Source organism: Crinia signifera, chromosome 4 (assembly GCF_055691185.1).
Source record: "Crinia signifera chromosome 4, ASM5569118v1, whole genome shotgun sequence".
NCBI classification, from domain to species: Eukaryota; Metazoa; Chordata; class Amphibia; order Anura; family Myobatrachidae; genus Crinia; species Crinia signifera.
In genome coordinates, this window is record NC_139220.1 from 171,708,824 (window position 1) to 171,731,734 (window position 22,911).

General features: G+C 41.6%; 1 protein-coding gene across 2 annotated transcripts in view; it reads right to left on the reverse strand.

Moving 5' to 3' along the window:
- Window positions 1-22,911, reverse strand: part of PRKAR2B (protein kinase cAMP-dependent type II regulatory subunit beta) — a 131,208-nt gene that overhangs the window by 31,740 nt on the left and 76,557 nt on the right. For both annotated transcript variants that reach the window (XM_083182974.1, XM_083182975.1), the window contains exons 3-4: window positions 10,465-10,517; window positions 7,482-7,565 (exon numbers count right to left, since the gene is read on the reverse strand). In XM_083182974.1, the coding sequence (XP_083039100.1) occupies window positions 7,482-7,565; window positions 10,465-10,517 (137 nt within the window). The remainder of the gene's footprint in view (window positions 1-7,481; window positions 7,566-10,464; window positions 10,518-22,911) is intronic.

The following is a 22,911-nucleotide window of genomic DNA, read 5'->3' on the forward strand; positions in this document are numbered from 1 at the left end:
TAGGGAGGATCAGTACAGATTGGGCCTAATTCAGATGAGGTTGTAGTTACCTCCTGTGATTCCTGTGACACAGGATGCAGAATGGCAGTACATTGTCAGTGCTTGATAATCTGCATCTGGTGTGTACAACAATGGGGTTACAGAAAAAACAGGTCTCTATGTGATGCACTTTAAAGAGAAAGGAAAATAAAAATTAACCTTTATTATTATTATTATTATTATTATTTAAGATGCGAGATATTTAAAAACATACGTACAACATGTAACACTGATGGACAATCTAAAAAGGATATGATTATCCTGACGTGGCAGAGGAGAAATGTTCACTGTATCTAATTAACAAGTATATAAGCAAAGATAGGGACTGTGCCACTGTGCTTTATTTAACATGAAAGCTTGTGTGCTTTATTCACTGCGTGGTGGCTGAGTGCTGGGAAATCAGACATGGACGGCGTCCCGGCCGTTCTGATCCCACACTTTACACTGTATGCACGGATGGAGGTAAATACAATCCTCCTTAGTGCAGTCAGACTGTGCGGGTGAAGTTCTGCAGCATCTATGATCTCACTAGTGTGGATCAAATAGCAGCGCCGGCTAGAGCCTGTGTGAGCGCTTAGTACTGGAAGATGCACACACCTCTCGGCACTGTACACATGAACGGAGGTGAATAATCCTCCTCTGTGCAACCAGCGCCCGGTCTGGCAGAGATCTACCCTGCTGTGCGGATGAGATATCCCACAGTGTGTGTGTTCTCACTGATGTGAGTCACTGGCGGCGCCGACTCAAAGCCTGTAGACGCGCCTTGGACCGGAGGATGCGGGCACCAAACTTTCGCTATCTAAGCAATCAACAGTAAATACATTTGACGATACAATGTTACATTTGCCCCTGCTCACGTGGATCACTCCACATCCTCACTATATATACTCACTATAAATATTATGTTTCCTCCTTTGACAAAACATATAACCAAGCGTTATTCACATCAATAAATCAGTGAGAACACACACACTGTGGGATATCTCATCCGCACAGCAGGGCAGATCTCTGCCAGACCGGGCGGTGGTTGTACAGAGGAGGATTATTCTCCAGTAGTGAGATCATAGATGCTGCAGGACTTCACCCGCACAGTCTGACTGCGCTAAGGAGGATTGTATTTACCTCCATCCGTGCATACAGTGTAAAGTGTGGGATCAGAACGGCCGGGACGCCGTCCATGTCTGATTTCCCATCACTCAGCCACCACGCAGTGAATAAAGCACACAAACTTTCATGTTAAATAAAGCACAGTGGCACAGTCCCTATCTTTGGTTATATACTTGTTAATTAGATACAGTGAACATTTCTCCTCTGCCACGTCAGGATAATCATATCCTTTTTAGATTGTCCATCAGTGTTACATGTTGTACATATGTTTTTAAATATCTCGCATCTTAAATAATAATAATAAAGGTTAATTTTTATTTTTATTTTCATTTCTCTTTAAAGTGCATCACATAGAGACCTGCTTTTTCTGTAACCCCATTGTTGTATGTTTCTTCTTGTCCAGTGGTAGCACGCCTCAGTCTAACACTAGAAATTCTTATGATGACAATGAGGTACAATGTTTAGTTGGGAGAACTTTTCTTCCCACACCCACATCAGACCAGTGCGATTGACATCCCGTTTCCCTTTCCCCCATTTTGTTTGCAACAAAGGAGGTGTGTCGACACAGTTTAGACTGAGTGAAGTGGCCAGGGATCTACATTATTGGACAGATATATATATATCCAGGCCTCTGCAGGGGGCACCCTACATGGCACCGTGGGTGCCACAAGCCACCCGATGGTAAGGCAGAGATCCGATGCCGTGTCCTATTACTACAGCAGGAGGCGCCTGCTTGTAATAGACACCTCCAAAAACATATTAATTAAGCATGTTGCCCTTATTACTCACTAGTCAAGAAATGCGCCCATTGAATTATACCCCTTTTACACTGCCGCAAAACCCCGGGTCTTCGGCGGCTCAGACCCGGGTCAGCGGCGGTGTAAATGGGACATGCCGTGTCCCTTTACAAGGGACTTCTCCCCAAGTCCTGACCTGTGTAGAACACGGCTTGGACCTGGGTAGAGGGCGGTGTAAATGGGTACGCCGGGTCATCCGACCCGGCTCCCATTTACATCAATGGGGGACGTGCAACCTGCGGTCCACAGCATCCGCAGGTTGGATGGGGGGGGGGGAGGCACAGACAGCCTGCGCTGCTGTCTGCTATACCCTGCAGACAGCAGCAGCGGAGGAGGTGAATGGATGCCTGTGTGTGGCATCCATTCACCTCCCGGACAAGGGCTGGGGGTGCACAGGGGCTGGGAGCAGCCCAGCAGATTACCTTAGTGCTGGGCTTGCCCCCAGCGCAGCGATCCAGGTCCCAGCGGCGGCGATCGCGCTTGGAGATGACATCATCTCCAAGCGGCGGAGGGGATGCGGCGGTGGTGTAAAAGGGTGCAAATGCCGGCTCGAAGTGGGGATCAATAGCCCGGGTGCAACCCAGCGTTTTTGGTATAAAAGGGGTATTATGCAGTAGTAGGGATAAATGAACATGCAAATGCACTGATTGCACCTATGTAAAAATGGCCAACATTCCAGCAACTAGGTTTGCCAGCTTTTAAAAATATTTCATAAATAGGTCTTGAAACTGAAATATTCAGGTAACTATTTATATGCAGTTTCAAGATTAGCCCACAACTAAAATGAGAAAGCTGCTCCATAAGAAAATGGTACTAGGGTACTGTACATAACTATCTCTATAAATTCTTACTGTAGTAATGCTTGTACCCTTGCAGTGAAAGACTGCCCACCAAATGATATGCCTTATTCAGTAAGAGGCTTCTTAGGCTAGCCACTTCACCACTAAGCACAAAATGGCTATCAATATATAAATAAAAAATAACAAGATGAGCAAACAAGCAGAATTTTTGTTAGTGGGCAGAAAACAACCCTCATTAGATTCATGACAGGCCTCTACACAGCCAACAGGGCCATCTGAAAGCGAGGTCAACCAAGAACCATTAATGAACCAAAGGCTACTATATGTAAAGAAATTATAATATCATATTCAACACCAAATGAAAATAAACAATATTTTATGCACTTTTAGATTATATACCAAATATTTTTTTTTATTGCAAATAACATGTAACCTTTAAAATCTGGGAGTTTTTTTTATTAATGTCTCATCCTGTACTTTTCTGGCGATACTAGACCAATTATGTTAATACACCCTACTAGAGGCTGTATTAAAGCAGGGTTCAATTCACAAACAGTAGGATGTATTTTCAACAATATATTCTACATCCTGGAAGCCATGATCCAAAAAGCTACATAACCTACATTCACATGAATGAAACCTTAACACTCATTTCACACAAGTTGGGACGCCAGCCCGGATGGAGAATACTTTCACAGCAAAGAAGATTGCAAAGTGTATCTTCACTATTAGCTGGTTCACTATTAGCTGGTTTGCAAAGTATATCTACCATACAGAAAAGCTGGCTGCCATAATCTCCATTAAAATTAACTGTGAGGTCTTTCATTTTCATGTTGTGTTTTGACATCCTTTGCGTCTTGAGATTGTCAAAGCTAATGTTTTTAAATCATGCCATGTTAAGCTGGCCATACATCTACAGACTGTCAAATCCAGCTGGTTGGATCATAAACCTGGTAGTATTTAAATGACAGTTTTTTGCAGTTTTCAAGCATGTCAAAGCAAATGGTCAACTGTCATTTGCTCTCATCCATTTCCAGGTATTTGTTCCAACCACAAAGGAAAATCTAGTACCAACCCCATATGGGGGAGGAAACAAGAGGGAGCGCTTGGTGTGAGTGGCTAACTCAGCAGCTGCTAGGGAAACAGGTTAGTGAGACCTGTATAATTGAATTGCAAAAAAAAAGGGGGGGGGGGGGGGATAGCAGCGCTCTAGATAGTTAATGGAATGGATAAAATTGGATGATCTTTACAAATATTTATTAAGATCACACAAAGGTTAATACATATTCTAAAACCATATGAGGTAAAATCAACAGTAGCAAACAATGCACATACCCACAATGGATCAACAGAATAGGGGAGAGTCCGTTCCTATTAGGCCCAAACTTTGAAGATAGGATGATATAGTTACCACTCCTGGTTAAGCTGGAATGCTTCTACAGACACGTCCATAAGTCCAAGTGGCCAGCCCAAAGATGGCACAAATAACCGGTTTCACTGGCAGTTTTGAAGAAATGGTGGATCTTTTTGTAGCAGGAGAAGGTTGGCTGGTGCACCAGAGGGTGAAGTGGCCTCCCAGATGGAAAAGGGTGGTCAAGGCAGTTCAATTCTGTAGGGCTGGTCCGGACTACAATCCCAAATGGGTAGGTTGGTAAAGGGAAACACTCCCTGACGCGTTTTGCCGCTCCTGGCAGCTTTATCAATCTCCCCTATTCTGTTGATCCATTGTGGGTATGGGCATTGTTTGCTACTGTTGAGTTTACCTCATATGGTTTTAGAATATGCATTAACCTTTGTGTGATATTAATAAATATTTGTAAAGATCATCCAATTTTATTCATTCCATTAAATATCTGGGACAACCCCTAGAGCACTGCTATCCCCCCCTTTTTTTGAAATTTGTTCCAACCAGAGAGATCTAACAATAAATCTGTAGATGTATGGCCAGCTTAACAAGCAATATTTTCTTAACCTAATTTATTTATTTTTGACCAATTATTTATATAGTGCACACATATTACACAGAGCTTTAAGGGACATACACAGAGCGATTTTGTGCTCTTTTCTAAGCAATCTGACTAGATTGCTTAGAAAGTAAGAACAGATCTCTCTGTGTGTGCGCCCCAAGCGATTAAGGTGCGCGGTCCTGCACGTCGCTATCGTCTGCCAACTAAGTCAGTACAAATCTAGTCAAATTGCTTAGCAAGTGACTGCAAATCTCTCTGGGTGTACAGAATGAGAGATAATGATCAAAATCTCTCTTCCTGCACCACTTCCCTGCCTTTTTTTTTTTTTTGCTTAAGCAAAATTGCTTAGCACAAATCACTGCATCTGTATATGGACACAGGGAAATCGCCTAACCTAAATAGCTTAGCACACATCTCTACATGTGTATGCCGCATTACAGGATTTAAGTGGTATGACATCATACCACTACCCGAGTGTAGTTTGCAATCTATATTCCCAACCACATGTGTACGCACACACATTGGGGGTTATTTTGGTTTGTTTGGATCCTCCGTGTGCATGATGGTTTGGATGTGTGCATGTGCATGCACCAGGTGCGTGCGGCTACGACGAACAGAGAGTTCGCGTGGGGCACATGCTGGGAGATTCGTCCATGGGAACACCCAGCGTTTCATGAGTGTTCCCATGAAAACGCTGGGCGTTCGCATGCAAATGGCCAGGTGATGTAGGAGGATGCGGAGGACGGGCAGCTGACATCACCAGATGTCAGCTGCCCGCACAGTTCCTGTCGAGTGTGCATGCAAATCTAATGACCTGAGAGTCACCTAGATATGTGTGCACCTTCCACATCATTCGATGGTCAGCGAATGGATGTGGATGTGTTTCCCCATGGGCTGCGAATGGATGTTTATGTTAAACATCCATTCGGACCTGCGCGCACCATCTGGGAGACATTCAATTGTAGCAGCCTTGCGAGTCAACCTGAATAAGGGCCATTGTACCTGTATATTTTTGGTTTGTGGGAGGAAACTGGAGTACCTGAGGAAAACGAAAGAATATACAAACTCTACACAGTTAGGGCCATGGTGGGATCAAACCCATGGCCTCAGTGCTGTGAGGCAATAATGCTAACCATTACACCGTCCATGCTGCATTATTAAGCACATGTTTCCATGCAATGACTGTAACTATAATTTGAAGTTAAAAATAAAGAGAATCTCTAAAAGCATAATAAATTATAAAACACCTAAAAGGTGAATTATAACTAACCAGTTACCAGCATGTCAAAATGATGAAACTACATAACAGTAATATAAATGCCAAATAGAGCAAAACTTGAATAGCTCCATCTGTGAACATCTAGTGGCCGCTGCCGTGTAAAACAATTGAATTCCATCATACAAGTGAGCAGGTGTGTTAGCATTTTACTGTATAAGATGTTGGGTACATATATGTTAGTTAGGCGCCCACTAAGCTATTTGTTTAGTTTTACGCATCCCCACGCGGGGCTCGCTATGCTCGCCACGCTTCGGGCTCGGTGGCTCGCTGCGCTCGCCACACTATATACAATCGACTCCACACAGGCATGGATAGTGGGGGTATGAGCGTACTAACTATAGTGGGTGCCCAACTAACATATAAGTACCGGATGTTGTATCTTTTTCCACCATCTTGCGCCAATTAGAAGCCCATAACAGTTTAAACCAGAGGTTCCCAAACTTTTTTTTAATCACGGCACCCTAAAGTATCAGGATATTTTTCAGGGCACCACTAGGCCAAAGTTTGTTACCAAGAATAAAAAAAAAATTTGGTACTTATGTAATATCTGGGCTCCCGGTTTTCTTATGAGACCGTGTCCCCTCGCGGGGCTCGCTACGCTTCGGGCACGGTGGCTCGCTTTGCTCGCCACACTATATAAAATCAACTCCATGCGTAGTTGGATAGTAGGAGTATGAAAAAATGGGATGCATTTAACATGGGAGTCCAGATAATACATAAGTACCAAAAATTTTTTTATGAAATAAGTTGTGCTTAAATGTCATCCTTAGGTCCAGTTATCTGGTGAGGAACACGATTCACTTCTGTTTCCCCACATATTTTATAATTCGAAGCCCGAAGCACTAATTTTGCCTGTTTCATTGGCCATAAATAATTTGGATTGGTTCTGGCCCACCAACCTGAGGCACCCCTGCAAGTGCTCCGAGGCACCCCAGGGAGCCTAGGCGCACAGTTTGGGAACCACTGGTTTAAACAGTACTGTATGATGCTTTCTGTCATTGTATGGCTTATGGCACCCTAGTGTATCAGCACTTGCTTTACAGGATCCCTAGTATAAAAGTGTTTTTATTGATAAATTTAGTGTCTGGCTGAGACAGTTGTACAGACATGCAACAGCCTGACGTGCCTGATGTAGAGCAGCCAGCAGCAGCAGTAATCAATGCTCACTCCCTTCCCTCTCTGTGGGTCTAATTCAGCCCTGATCGCAGGTCTTAATTAGGTCTAAGACTCTCTCTGCACATGTTACATCTACCCCACCTGCAGTGCACAGGGTTTTGCCCATTTTGAGAACAAATTTGTCTAAATTAGGCCCTGTATGTATATAAAGTCAGTTTTGAAGGTATTTGGGGGGTGGTAGGCTAAAATTTTGCCTAGGGCACCTTGCATCTTTTTATTTGACAAAGAACACAAATCTCAAAATATTCTTTATTTAAAGCACAATAAAACACAAATGTAAAGGCTGGTCATATTAGTAGACAGTAAGGCTACTTACTTGATCTAAGCTCTTGAACAAAAGGATATCCTTGCAAGCTTCTTGCAATCTGTTTCGTTGATCATCTGTTTTTGGGTTGATGATCTGAATAAACAGGATAATGGTGAGTATGTATAAAACACACATAGCGTACACATTACATACAGATGGAGCCACGCTTGTTCATCCCATAGGGATGTGGCATAGGTTTCCATTTTTCATGTTGTTCACTGAGAATGGGATGCGTGTGCTTGTGAGACGCTCGCACGCCCCATTTGTGGCAGTTCGACGCGCGCATCCCCGTCCCGAGATGGTAAGCTATGGCGCCCCCGCTGGATGAACAAGCGTGGCTCCATCTGTATTACTTTTTCAATGAATTGTAACTTTTTCTGTGAGCAGGAGAGACAATTGCTGTGGCTTTATGATCATGTCCATAGCTAAACACATTATACATTTGAAAAAGTAAAAGGTTAAAGCTTTCACACTTTTATATTAAAAAAGACGTTAGTACCACATAGTTCTGCACTTTGAGGGTTATTCAGACCTGATTGCTTCTCTGCCAATTTTCAGAGCCCTGCGATCAGATAGCCGCCACCCGACCAGTATAAAATCCCTTCCCTGTGCAAGGCTGCAAATGGCTTTGAAATAATATCGCAGATCTGCGATTAGCTGCAAATCCATTCGCAACTGTCTAACCATCGAATTATGTTTTCAGTGTGAGTAGTCTGTGAGTAACCTAGGTCCTACTTGGCCGATGCAATAGAAACAGGTTGATCAAGGCCGAAGTGGACATCACACACCCTCCCTGAAAATGCTTGGGCACACCTGCATTTTTCCTGAAACTCCCGGAAAACGTCTGATTACCAGCCCCAAATGCCGGCTTCCTTTCAATCAACTTGGGATAAAAAGATGCTGGATTTTATCACTGGGTGGCCTCGCACATGCGTGGTACAATCTGTACGCATGCACAGTCCTTTAATAATTGTCCGTCCTGCAGATTTGCAGACCACCGATGAGGTCTGTAAAAACCCCTTTATTAGAACATGGTATTTAAAAAAAAAAAAATATGTTTGAACTGATATCACATTGTGGATTACAACTTTTCATTTTAGTTGATTTGATGATGTGGATACATGTTAATTATACATATTACTTGTCACTTATTTATTATCATTAGATGGCATACAGATATATCCTCTTCTAGCTTAGTTTTGTTAGTTAGCATTGCAGTAATGCTATGCAGCCGATAATTCCCACCTGCAGATCTCTGATGCATAGTGAGTTGTTTGCGGGTGAGAGCATATGCATGTACCTGTGAATCTTGAGAGACTGAATGCTCTAGAAGAGAACACATTTGTACATCCATCAGCGTCCTTTCCTATTTATTATATACAATTTATAAATTCTCATCTTTTAGGCAAAATATTTTTATTTTTCATTAAATCTTTTCATTTTGCATGGATACATTAAAACCTTTAAATAGACAATGTAACAAAACACCAGCTACAAGTCTTTATAATGCTGGATACAAGGTAGTGAAGAAAACATGTGTACCCAGTGGGATGAACGGATTTGTCAATTCTCAGGCATATTCATCTGAATGTGGATCAATATTGGTGGGCACAGTCTACGCTGGATTACTTAGTGACATAACATATGAAAGAACCAGGCTGGAGCTGGAATGGTGACTGTAAGAACCATGAAGAAACAGCTGAATAGCCTGCAGACTGCAAGAGACCAGGGGCCTGATTCAGACCTGATCGCTTATCTGCAAAGTTGCAGATGAGCGCCGACCGGACAGAAAGAACACGCCCTGTGCAAATCTGCCAATGAATTGTGAAAATATCGATATCCAGTATCCTGTTGCACATTCATACACAATTCCCAAACCATCCATTCTGTGCAAATTTAAGTTTTACCTTTCGAGGCCGGCGCTGATATCATACACGTCAACAGACAAATTACAAGGGGATTGCGATTACATATTTTCATCACTATTTTAACTTGCGCATGTGTACTCTGATCCATAAGCATGCACAATCATTTGATAATTGAACGAATTGTGAAGTCGCTCGTCAGCGATCAACTCTGAATCAGGCCCTTAAAAGATCAATGTTGCACTTTTATTGGGCTGGCTGTCTCCTGACTGGATGCAATAATCAGCTGAGTGAACAGGTGACTGGATCCAATAACGCGTTGAGGCAGACTGGGCAGCTCAATGCAGGAAGGCCTGACTATGGCAGAGGCTGCAGACCTTATGGACAAGCATGAGAGACAGTGATGATGTACATAACTGACACCAAGAATGGGGGCACACCTAAGATGATATAATGTGTATCTGCAATTTCATGTTCCCACAGGTCGGTGGTGAGATCTTTTGGTTGGCCGTGCTGCATCGCCAACTGATTAAATATGGATGTTCCGTGTATAAATGTTTGATAAATAGACATGGCTAACATAGGTACAGCCATTTGTGGGATGGATGTCGATACTGCCATAGAGGGTCATTCTTGGAGTACTATATTCTGGGTCACAATGCAGTTGTATTGTAAACCTTTACCTCTATTTTCCATCCAAGGCATCTACTTTTACATAATTATGGATGGTGTCATCAGATTGTGCTACACACGCAAGATATTTAATGCTGAACATACTGTATGTGGGCATTATGCAAAATGAAAGGCTTTCTGGTGTCTAGCCGGCAGTCCCAAAACATGTTACCAACCAACTGTGCAACCTCAGAAGTGGCATTATGCAGTGTTTCCATTTTCAATAGCATAACATTTGCTCTACCAAAGCATTGACTTGCAAACACATACAAAAAAAAGACAGGCATTGCTTTTTATTTTTACATAATCTGAATAAAATAAATTAAAAGGTTGTTACTTTTCTTCACAAATATACCTTATTGTACAATAATAAATAATTGCACGGCATATTAAGCATCACAATATCTGGAAACTGACTGGGTCATTATGGAAGTATCACGTGTGACAGTACATACCCTTTCTTCAGTTTCATCATCTTCGTCATCTGGATTATATGCTTCTGCACACACTGCAATACATAAGTGTCCAGGCTTATTAGTGTATGCTTTGTTTGCCGCACAATTTAAAAAATACAGGCTCTGTACAAAATACTATTGCATATACAATTTTCAAAACAATGGAGAAAAATGTCCATTTACTGTAGGTTATTGATAATTGCTTTGCATATGTAAACAATACCTGCTTAGATCCCTCCAGTCCCACATGCAGCCACATCCCCTATGGGATATACGTCATATACTGTACATGATTCAATGTGGGTGCGGCCTACAGTATGTGGGCCGTACAATTAGATGTCTCAATGTGCGATTTCTGGAACATAGGCGAAATATCCTGGGAGGTATAAAAAAATCACCCACTTTCAAAACACATATCAAACTGCCAAAATTCCATTAAAAAAAATATAACAGTAAAAGTTATTGAACACGTCAAAGAAACAGCTAGAGGAGGAGATTGTTTCAAGAGACTGTGTAGTAGAGAGGCCTACTGGATATTTCGCCTATGTACATTGATGCCAAACGGTCTTAATGACACAATCGAGTTGAATAATGTTTGAGAAATCTTATATAGCTGCTGTCTTCTGCTATTAAGGGTGGAGTGGGTGGGGGTGGTGGTTTAGGTGTTTTTTTTTTTGGGGGGGGGGGTGATTAAAAAGGGGGGGGTAGTGTATTGTATTGTTGTATTGTTAAATCTGTGACCTTACCATTATATCTAATTAGTATGTGGTGTCTACATGAGAATGTATAGTAATTGATATAAGTGTCCCACTAGAACCTTCTATAATTACGGAATAATAATGTTAATGTAAGACTCTGCTACAACAATGTCTGGGCCCCCTCGAATATATAAAGCACTAATACAGCAAGAGTAATGTATTGAAAAATTTGGGGCTGCAATTGAAGGACTGAGGATTACTTGATTCTATGAAAGAAAAACAAGTAAAAAGTCAAAAGCATATGCATAAATGTTGGTACCTATCAAAAAGGCTTTAAGATTAGATACAATAGGATTTGGGTATCTGCCCGGTCCATGATGTGTAATTTTATTCACTATCTTTCTCCCCTTATTTCTCTCTGCATATGCATAGCCTCATAGATCATGACCTATCTACATTGATTTTTATTAATTTGTGATTTTATCGAATTAAGATATAATATCCATGAATTTACAGTATAAAGTGTCAGACATATCTCGCTGTTTTTAGAATGAATGATTGTGGTTGAATGTTATAACTATTCCCCATAAACTAATTTGGATAAAGCTGCTAAAAAGGTAAATAACACCTGATGTCCGGTTTTCCTGTAAAATGGAACGCAAGATCAGCAGTATGACACGCAAAGATAACCATCTGGTATCTATGAACTAACCATACGCATGCGGAAATATTCCTAAATTGGAGTTGAACTACAAATCAAGGCATTATGGGTAATGTCCTGTCTCTATGGTGAGACGTAGCTGTATTACAGCAGACGGATACTTAACCCAGCGTGAATACAGGCGTGATACGCATGACGCGCCGGAATTACAGCGAGTGACGCTGTTCAGCCTTCAGAACGAGGCTTGACCCGGCGACGCAACAGACGGTGGGCGGAAACGGATGTGACCGCTATAAATAAGCACACGAGTGCAACAGCAATTATCCATTTCCTGAGGAAGCCGCTGATCGCAAGAATAGGCGGAGAAACGCGTAGAGGTATACGGGGAACGTTCTGGCAGCACAAAGACCGGTACCAGTGTTTCTTCCTTGACAGGACCGAAGCAATCTGGACAAAGTACCAGCGGTCGGGGAATATCATTGGGGACTGGCAGCCGAACCCCCATCTGCAAGTATTTACTAACAAACTAAAAACCACTAATATGTGCACATGAGTGGGGGACTGTGACTTTTATTTAACATCAAGTTGGATACAAAAATCTACAATACTAACTTGTCACAAGGACAGCATGCATGCATCTAACCCTCTTAATTTAGTATAATACAGGGGAATTGTATGTTTCATGTGTGTGAGTCTTGTCTATGTTGCTGGCCACAACAGTATTAACACTGTATTTTAATTTAAAAAATTATATTATTTTGCACAAGCGCTGCTCAAATTTTTATTTTGTTTGCCCTATGGGGATGCCTTGCTGCCAGATTTACCAATATCCAGAATGCAAATCATTCCACTACTACAGCCATCTCAGGATAACCGTGCATACACAGACCCCGGCACCCGTCATAGCAGATAGCAGGGATGGGCTCCATTCATCCTGTTCCTGTACCTACACTGTTATACCGGTAAGATCCTGCCTAGAGTGCCAGAGGACTCACCACAATTCCCTGATCTACTAAAATCTCTGGTCACCAGACATTTATAATCAGAAATATATCTGGGAATTTTAAGAAATGGTGCATGTTAAAAACACTGAACTAACCAATTTCTACCATTTTTTTTTTTTTGGGTGGGTGGGGGGGGGGGGGGGGGGTCAGAATCGTCAAGTTATGGTCCAGCAATTGCAGAAAAAGTAAACTTCACACTGCAATAGACCATCAGCCCGAGCATCTAATATTTAACATACTGTAGGATAGAAACTTCAAATATACTAACTATTGGATTTGTTAATCTGACAGAACCCACAGAAAAAGCAGTAACAGATTAAAGTTTGTACAGATCCCAGTGATTTGTGCATGTTTTGTTATGTAAAAAAAAGTTTCAACATAAATTCTTTGGACCTCTAATCTGGGTTTGCATTGAATAAAATAAACCAGCATGAGATTGAACCAGCCAGGGAGCTAACGCCATAGCGGAGACAGTGTGGGGTCCCCCTACCACACAATTCACCTGCTCCAAACTGGTAAGAATAGTGCTCAAATCTCTAGGAGAGTTGAGACCACTCTACCAGAAAAAAAGAGCCCCCCCCAAAGGGATAACCCTGAAATTCCCCACTCCCCTGGTGGAGGTGGGTACGTCGTTAGTGGTTAAAGTGTTAACGGTAAAAGGTTTGTCTATTCCATGAATACCGCTTCTTGCCAGACTTCTCCGAATAGGAGATGGGTGTACCTGGGTCCCACCGGCTTCTACCAGCTGTGAGCTAATGGCGCTGTTGGACATGTTTGTTTTTGTGCTTATTCAAACTAGCTGTGAACAGTACATCATGAAACCCCAGTTTGCTTGAAATCTTTAGGAGAGGCATTGCAGGTGCTCAGTTTTGCCATAGTGTATGCATGAAATAGTCTTCCACAATCTCACCTTTGTAGTGGAGTTTGGCTGTTATGCAGTAAGCTTTAAAACCTGACTATAATCCTACAAACTCCATGAGGTTGTGCAAGTGAAGCTAGAAGAATTTGAAAGCAATTGGTGGTCACACCAAATATTGTTTTGATTTAGATTTCTCTCATGTTCATTCACTTTGCATTTGGTTAATGTATAAAATGGATTTTTGGAAGCATTCTTACTTTTCAGCAATGTTTTCCAGACCTGCCTAAAACTTCTGCACAGTATTTGTTATTATGTGTACTTATTAATCCTTATTCTGCCCATCCGGGAAAGTGGGGAAATATTGGCATAACTGCAGAGGTGGCATAATAAAGGATATATGGGAGAGAGGGGGACAACAATGGCTATAAACTGGGGGACATGGGGAACAATTAGGTCTGTGATAGAGGGTCCAGCCTGCCTCTCCGGCTATGCCCTCTCCTGTCCATCTGTCCGTCAATGCCCCTCCCTTTTGTCCGTCTAGCTCTGCATCAATTCCCCCTATTTCTCTGGCCGGCCGGGGTTTAGGTACCTTTCAAGATTTTGCTATGGGGCCCGCAAAGTTCTAGTTACGCTCCTGGCTAGGATAAACTGAATTCCTCACTATGGGGTAAATTTACTAAAGTGGGAGTTCTATTGCAGATGAGATGTTGCTCATAGCAACCAAATGGAGTCTACAAATGATCTTCTAGAAAGTGCTAAATAAAAAATTACATTTGAGTAAATTTAATGCTGCCTGAGTTCAGCGGCAGTAGGGGATGCTGGCCAAACGCAAAAAATTTTGTAAAGGGGCAATCACTTGTTTTGTCATTTAAGTGATTGCCCCTTTAAAAAAATGTTCAAGTTGAGCCGGCATCCCGCACTGCTGCCAAACTTGCCCGTTGTGTCAAATCTGCATTGTCAAAAATGGACACTGGATTGTCAAATCTGTGGCAGTTTTAAACAATCGGCAGCTGTTTTGCCAATCCACAGGCTTTTCCACTGTCGGAAAAGATTTATATTGCATAAGTTGATTGTAAATTCTACCTATTCTTGCTGAAATGAATGATACTGTATTTCAACCAGTCAGAAATATCAGACGGGGTTGAAAACTAATATGTCTCCAGACTCCAAAGTATGACTATTCACTTTAAAAAAAAAATTACAGGGGAAAAAATTGATTATATAGTATAACATAATTATAGACTAATTATTTTGGCTAATAAACAAAAAAGTAATATACTGAAACTGGTGTATGATGGATATAAACACTAGCCTACTCTCCTGGAAAATCCAGGAGGTTCAAGAATCTAGGGTGACTAATACAGATGCCTGCAAAAGTTGGCAAGACTCCCGAAAGCAACCCACCAGACCCCTTTATCCATTCAATTCCCGAGTGAAGTGGATGGCCGGTGATACGATTCTTACATGTTTGTCTGCTCTTGTTTCTGTGTGGTACTACAAGTCTCAACATGATAGCAGCGGTTATGTTTAGAATTGGGGTGTGCAGTCCAGCTTCCCCGCCCCTTATAATCTATATTGTGTACATTTGTGTACACTTGAAGGTGGAGACTCCTTTAGCTTGGGACAGCAAGCTAAAGGAGTCCCCCATCGGACTAAACACGTTACGCGTCCTCCCGACCTTTTCATACCCCCACTATCCACGTCGGCATGGAGTCGATTTTATAAAGCACTTCGGGCACGGTGGCTCGCTACACTTTATAAAATCGACTCCACGCCCACGTGGATAGTGGGGGTATGAAAAGGTCGGGAGGACGTGTAACGTGGTGCTCACCACACATCGGCCTGACGTGGATAGTGGGGGTTTCAAATGGAGGCAATTGCCAGTATGTAACATGGAGCACTGCCAAATGCCTCCTTTATTGTGCATGAGACGAACTTGCGGAGATCATGCGGGTGCCAGCACTGTGTGAGAGGCCCTCACTAGGCTTGCCAGGGACGCCGGAGACAGAGCTGCAGCTCCTGGAGACAGTACGGTGACTAGCTGCCTGATGGGGACACTAAGCTGACTACGCAGGGCTGCTGCGGAGTCACTACGCTGACTACACTAGGCAGCCATTGGGCTATGCTGACTACGTAGCTTAGCCTACGCTGAAAACATAGTGCTGTGATACTACACAAGTACCGTAACCTTTCTTTTTATGCTGCAAATTCGACACAAAGAGAGCCTTGATGCTGAGAATAAGTATTTTTTCGGGATGCGGTCAATTTGCCGGCAGTCGGGATCCCGGCGTTCAGAATCCCGACACTGGAATCCCGACCGCCGAAATCCCGAAACTTTCTCCCTCCGTGGGTGTCCACGACACCCATAGAGGGAGAATAAAATAGCATGCCGAGCGTAGCGAGGCACCGGGCCCGCTGCGTGGCGAGCGCAGCGAGCCCGCAAGGGGGGGCGATCCACGTCCCCCCCATGTCGGGATTTCGGCGGTCGGGATTGCAGTGTCGGGATTCCGACCGCCGGGATCCCGACCGCAGGGATTACGTATCGGATCCTTTTTTTCTAAGATTAACTTGATAGTTTCATAGTATTCTTTAAGTTTTGTTGAATGACCGATCGACACAAATTTATTCCTATTGTGCAGTAATACACATTTTAAGCTCCTTTTAGAACTATCCAAGAAGAGACACCAGTCTTCTGCTTTGTATTCTGGTAAGCCCATCATCTGGAGAAAATCAGGAATATTGTTGCTATACACAAGATTGGTATGTTGGCTACAGAACGTCAGTATGTCTTGTTCTCTAGTTCAATTAACGTTATAGTAAGACCCGGCTCAAGACCGTGATTTTCTTAATGTCTGAATACTACATGCTCAGCTTTTCGATAAATTCAAGACTTGAATGAAATCGTTTAGTTCCTTTTTGAAAAAAATTAGAGTAGAGGAACTTTCATCTGTGTTGTCAATTGCACTGGGTACAATTACTCTTTCCACATCATTATATTCAACGTCGACATTAGTTAGGACATGTGTTTCACCTCTAGAGATTGTAAGCTTGCAGCGGGGCCCTCTAACCTCCAAGTCTGTCTGTTTTTACCCAGTTTGTTTTATCACTGTACTATTGTAAAGCGCAACGGAATCTGCTGCGCTATATAAGAAACTGTAAATAAATAAATAAAGCCTCTTCAAGCCAACGTTGGCTTGAAGAAGCTCTAGATGCGAAACACGTGTCCTAACTAATGTATATAGTGTTAGAAGGTGGGCTGTGAATAGTGGGTATAGGAAATGTGTTCCTCATAAATTGACATGCATGTATATACCTGTCCTAAGTACCTGCACTGATAAACCTCTGTTGAATACGGAACTGTTTGTGGAAGATTGACTATGACTATGGAGCAATACTACATGATACCATAAGGTGTCAGCATTGCACCATTTTTGTACTATAGCTCTTAGAAGCCGAGCAAAAGTATACATCCTCCGCAACATTATTACCTTTGACATTTCTGGGCAAGTAGCCAAACATACACTGAATAACAGCAACAGTATATTGAATTTAGTGGTGTCTACAGCAGGGAAAATCTAAAATGCTCCATACTGAATTAGCCAATACAGGCTAATTACCCATATAGTTGTAAAAATCTCCACATATACCCCGACCCTGATTTTAGTGGAAACACCTCAGGAGTATAAGATAGGTGTCACAAATACTACTGGTGACACTCCAACATACTCTTATAGCATACCCATTGCTTTGTAAACCACATCACGAAGGGGGGAATATTCTTGAACCACATACAGATGGGGCTGGCTTCATCTTTGCAGGGCTGGTGTTTCTAACGCCAGCCCCGCCATCACGCCAGCCCTGCCAGGGGGCGCGCGCGCACGAGATGCGCGCGTGCCCCCTGGGCAACGGAGCCTGCCTCTGGTCCCTGTTGCCTCCCCCACCGCCGCAGCCCGTCGCCCTCACCGCCCCCTAACCCTGCCCATCTCCCTGAAGCGGAGACGGGCAGGGACACGCAGCGTCCCCACCAAGAGACTAGGACATACGTGCGTGTGACACGCACGTGTGTCCCAGTTCAGTGTAGCACCTGCCGCTGGCCCTCGCCAGCAAGGAGGGTCTGGCGAGCCCCGGACAAGGATGGCAGGGGCTCCATCTGTATTGGCAAAACCCCAATTGGTGTATGATAATAAGAGTATTTACAGATGAGTGACTACTAAGGGTCCTGCAAGGATATACGTATATTCGTCTGAATGTGTATCAAACCAAGCCAATCACAGGCCAATTTATAGATGCACACACCCCAAAATGCAATAGAAACAAATATTATCATTTCCCACTCTATATCCTGGATGTGTTAATCCCAGGTCAATAATCAGCACCACATATCACAGCCCCGTCTACCTATATTTTTAAAAATCTATTAAACAGTTAATTTCTACTCTTTCATCACAATTTGTACATGTATGTTGTATGTCTTACATTTTAACCTCTACTATTTCACAACTACAGTGGGTGTATCCTGAATCCATGAATTAATAAAGATTAATAGGATTCCCCACTCAGGATATTAACTTGGACAATGCTCCCATCAATTTAATAAAAGGTCTCTGCCCCCTTGGAGTGCATCCGCCACAACTACTTTCTTTCTTCTTTTTTGTGACTACATATTTAGTTGACAGGATAGCACCCCCGCGAACAAATTCCAATATATACCCTCATTACATAGGGTTCCAATTTCTTTTTGTGTGCAGATTTCAGAAAAACTTTCTCTCATATCGAATATAGGACCTGCGAGCATTTTTTGTTCCCCAGTGTTATTAGACATTACAAACTGAATATTGGAATGGGCATCATGAATGGTACGCCTTGGATAATTTATATAATGCATGTCAAATTATATACTGTTTGTCAATATTAGCAAGGGGTCTCCTGGGTTGCTGTGGCTGGGATGCTTTGGAGCATCATTATTGCTTTTCAGTAATTAAACTGTATTTTTATTGATGCAACCCTCTAACACTTTAATTGCTACCTCTCACCTACATAACACGTTTGGCACCTATGCCTCTAAAAATGGAACATTATTAAGATTCTGAATTTGGTTAGGCTGTGCAGGCCCATGGGTTCCATTTTCTCAAGGCTGTGCAGGCCCATGGGTTCCATTTTCTCAACCTGAACCTTAGGGATCCACCTGTTGAGGTCACCTGGACATGGTAGGTGGGAGCATATTTACATAAAAATATTGTTGATGGTGTTGATGCAAAAAAATATAATAATAACCTCACCATGTTAATTTGGAGAGTTTTTTTAAAAAATTATTGTTATGATTGTTTGGTCTTAGTTCTCAGCATGTGCACTGGAATTTCTCTTTTTTTTCTGTCTGATATACATACATGCCTACTCTGGAAAATTTAGGAGGCTCCAGAATTGTATGTGGCTGGTACAGATGCTTGGAAAAGTGGGCATGTTACACATGGTGTAGCTGGGCCATGCAAACACCAATGCCATCCCACCACTGCGCTGCCCACTTGGCTATCACTGCATTGCTGACATGGTTACTACCTCCTGGATTGGGAAGTCAGAATGTTGGCATGTATGCTGAAATATAATTACTTCATGTATACTAGTTCTCTAGTCTCTGCCTTTAATTATTGTGATATGCTATATTAATGTTTAAAAGGTTCTTTTCTCTATACTTGGGGTTAAATTTACTAAAGGTTCTAAAAAATAAGATGTAATATTGCCCATTGCAGACAATCAGATTTTGTCTATAATGTTCTAGGATGCACTATGGAAATGATAGAATCTGATTGGTTAAAGACCTTTCCCAATTCTTTATCATCAAGTCGCATCTGTCTACAAATGCACATACTACATAATGCATGTTTAAAGCAATGTTTTATTTACACCATGCATAAATGCCATTAGTTTTTTTCTCAGCTTAGAAATTGTTATGTACTGAACTTTACACCAACCTTAGTATTTGTAGTATTATGAGACATTGGATAGAGAAGTTACCTTAATTGTATACAAAATGACACATTAGGTATTGCAGGGGGATATATTATTGGATTTCCATCAACACGAAGCATCTTTTAAAAAGAAAACACAGTGACACAGTCACAGCATGTGGGGGAGTCAGAATACTGAATAATACATGATCTTTTCTCCTGTCAGCAGGCAATTCAACAATTAACCTCTGCCTGGGCAATCTTTAGCTCCATCAAATCTAGCCTAGGAGAAAAGGAATTGCAAGTAAACCAGTTTCATATGGAAAAAGGCTGGCAAAATAATGTAAACTGAGAAATAGGTTTACATGTCTTTTTTTTTTTTTTTGTATTTTACACTATGTTTTTAGAGATTTGACAAATGCTTATGTCAATTCAATTCCTATTTTTTCTTACACCAGTGGTATGTCTATATGCTGGTGACCTATATAGAATATTGTAAGTAAGTCAGTAAGGACTCAGGGGACTACAGTCATGAGTCTGATAGACATTAAGGTTCCATCTTATTGCAGATATAAAATATAAAACAAGAAAAAGCAAAGTAGCTTTCAGATATCTATAAATAATTGACGGCTTAAATTACTGATGATTTTCCTGTAACATAAGATAATAGGTGTACACTATAACTCATGCTTTGGTTCCATAATTTAATGCTGCTATAAAACTTCCATCTCTCATCAGTCCTTGAATAAATTAAATCCCTTATCAAAAATAAAGTGCTCCAATTCACATGTTCTCCAATTAGCCCCAATAAAACATTGAGAGTGAAAATGTTAGCAATTTTTTTTATTTGGTTATCCAATTAGATTTGGCTGATAAAAAGCACATGTTCTCCTGAAATCACACACGTTCATTGAAACCTGTGTGTTTTCAGCCACTGCTGCTCCGTTTTCACTGAAAACCCCCGCTTTCAAGGATATTGCTTTGCCTGTCTGTGAATGGATGTGAATGAATGTTTTGCATAAACATCCATTCACAGCCTATGGGGCGACACCCACATCATTCGATGGTCACCAGCAGCACACGGCAACCTGACACTCTCAGGTATCTTAGGCTTGGGTGTGTCCTGTGCGAGAACAGGGTGGGCAGCTGCCCGCCCCCAGCACCCGTGTCTCTGGGGCATTAGCATGAGAACGTCCAGCGGTTTCATGGGAACATAGGCCCTTATTCAGATCTGATTGCAGTACAAATTTGTTTTGAAAATGGGCAAAACCATGTGCACTGTAGGTGGGGCAGATGTAACATGAGCAGAGAGAGATATATTTTGTTTCTGTGCAGGGTAAATACTGGCTGCATTTTTTTTCACACTGCAATTTAGATTTCAGTTTCAACACACCCAAATGTAACTCAATCAGATCTGAATAAGGGCCTATAAGTGACAGGTGTTTCCTTTTACAAAAATTTTTTGACTAGCATACCTTGTCATCAAAAAAGTTTTGGGGGTTGTGGACTTACTTCATTAATGTCTAACTTATACTAATAGAATGTTGAATGAATATGGTTTTAAACAATTAATGGAAAAATGAGTGGGATATCCCCAAAAGTAGACATTTGGGCTACTTACAATCAGTAAAGATAATCTGAATGTTTGTTCTATTTCCTACTATATCTGCTGCATCCCCTCATTTTCGCTTGCAAAAGTATCACCGTAGGTTTAAATGGCATTACCATTTTAGCAGAAATTGTTCGCTGAAACTTGCGCAGTCAGAATTCCTATCTGCGTCCCTTTACCTGCACATGAGTATTGGTACATTTTCAGATACTTTTTATTGCCGGAATATGCAGCGGGAACTAGTCCTGATATTTGTTAAATACTGTATGTCTTTAAGCCATCAAAATTGTTCTAAAAATTTTCCTGGATGGCCTTCCATGTAAACGACTTAAATCTGGAAGTTTTCACCATCATGTAAAGAACAAAATGGTAAACACCACATTATCCTGTTGCCTTATATTAGTTTGGCGTAATATTCTGGACAAGCTTTACAGATGCAGGATCTAGATAACAAGCAGATCTAGAAGAGAATGAATGGAGAAGACATAACTTAATATTCTGAAATGGCCAATTTAAAATAGATAGACCTAAATTCTATAAAATTGTAATGGCAGGTTCAATAATAATCAGTCCGTGCTAGAAGATAATTGCTAAAATGAAGCACATACTGTAAGCATGTAACACAGGCTTCTTTAACTGTTTTATTCTGATAACAGTTACAGGAAATATTGCAGTTCTTGGATATGGTGCACCCAATTATTTAATGTGAAGTTTTTCATTTTTGTACTTTTAGGCAGCCATCTCAATTTATACAAAGTGTACCTATCAAGTCCATCATAAATTTGTCCAGCCACAATAACATCTTGCCAGAGAAGAGAACTGTTACTTTCACACAATAACGGGGGAAATTTACTAAAGAAAATTTGTAAAAAAAATAGGTGTATTTGTATCCAGAAATACACTTATTTTTGACATTTACTATCCCGAAAATACGGCACTTCGTAGTCGTATTGATGTGCTATCAATACGAATACGAATTGCCGTATTTTCGGGATAGTAAATGTCAAAAATAAGTGTATTTCTGGATACAAATACACCTATTTTTTTACACATTTCCTTTAGTGAATTTCCCCCAACATGTTTAAACTAGAACTCCATGGGCAACATCCAATCCAAGCAGATTCTGCATGCAATACACAAGTCTCTGGTTTAACTACTTGAATAACCAGTACAGGCATTTTGAACGCTGGTTATAATACCCGATGTTGCCTGGATTTAACTATTTTTTTCCCTTTCTGTCTCCATCTTCCCTGCCTCTTTTCCTCTCTATCGCTGTCACCCACTAGCTCTCTCCACAAACATTTCCATCCCACCCAATTCTTTTTCTCCCTACCCCACTTTTCTCTAAACCTCACCTCAACACTTTCTCCCCACTTCTCCTTCTCCCTATATCACTCTCTCTTGTACATCTGTGAATCCTGACATTGATGAGGATGCTGGCATACAAAACATAAGTATAGGGTTAGGGGGGTAGTGAAGTAGTATACTTACGGGACCCCTGTCAGGATTCCCTCTATCGGGATGCCGACATTGGTATTCTGACTTCCCATCCACCAGTCATATGTATTCCTCAGACACTTGGGGTGCTGTCAGTTCATACTATCATAACATTCCAACATGATGATTTATTTTATCAGCAGTTTATTTTATTATATTGAACTGCTGAAGCAT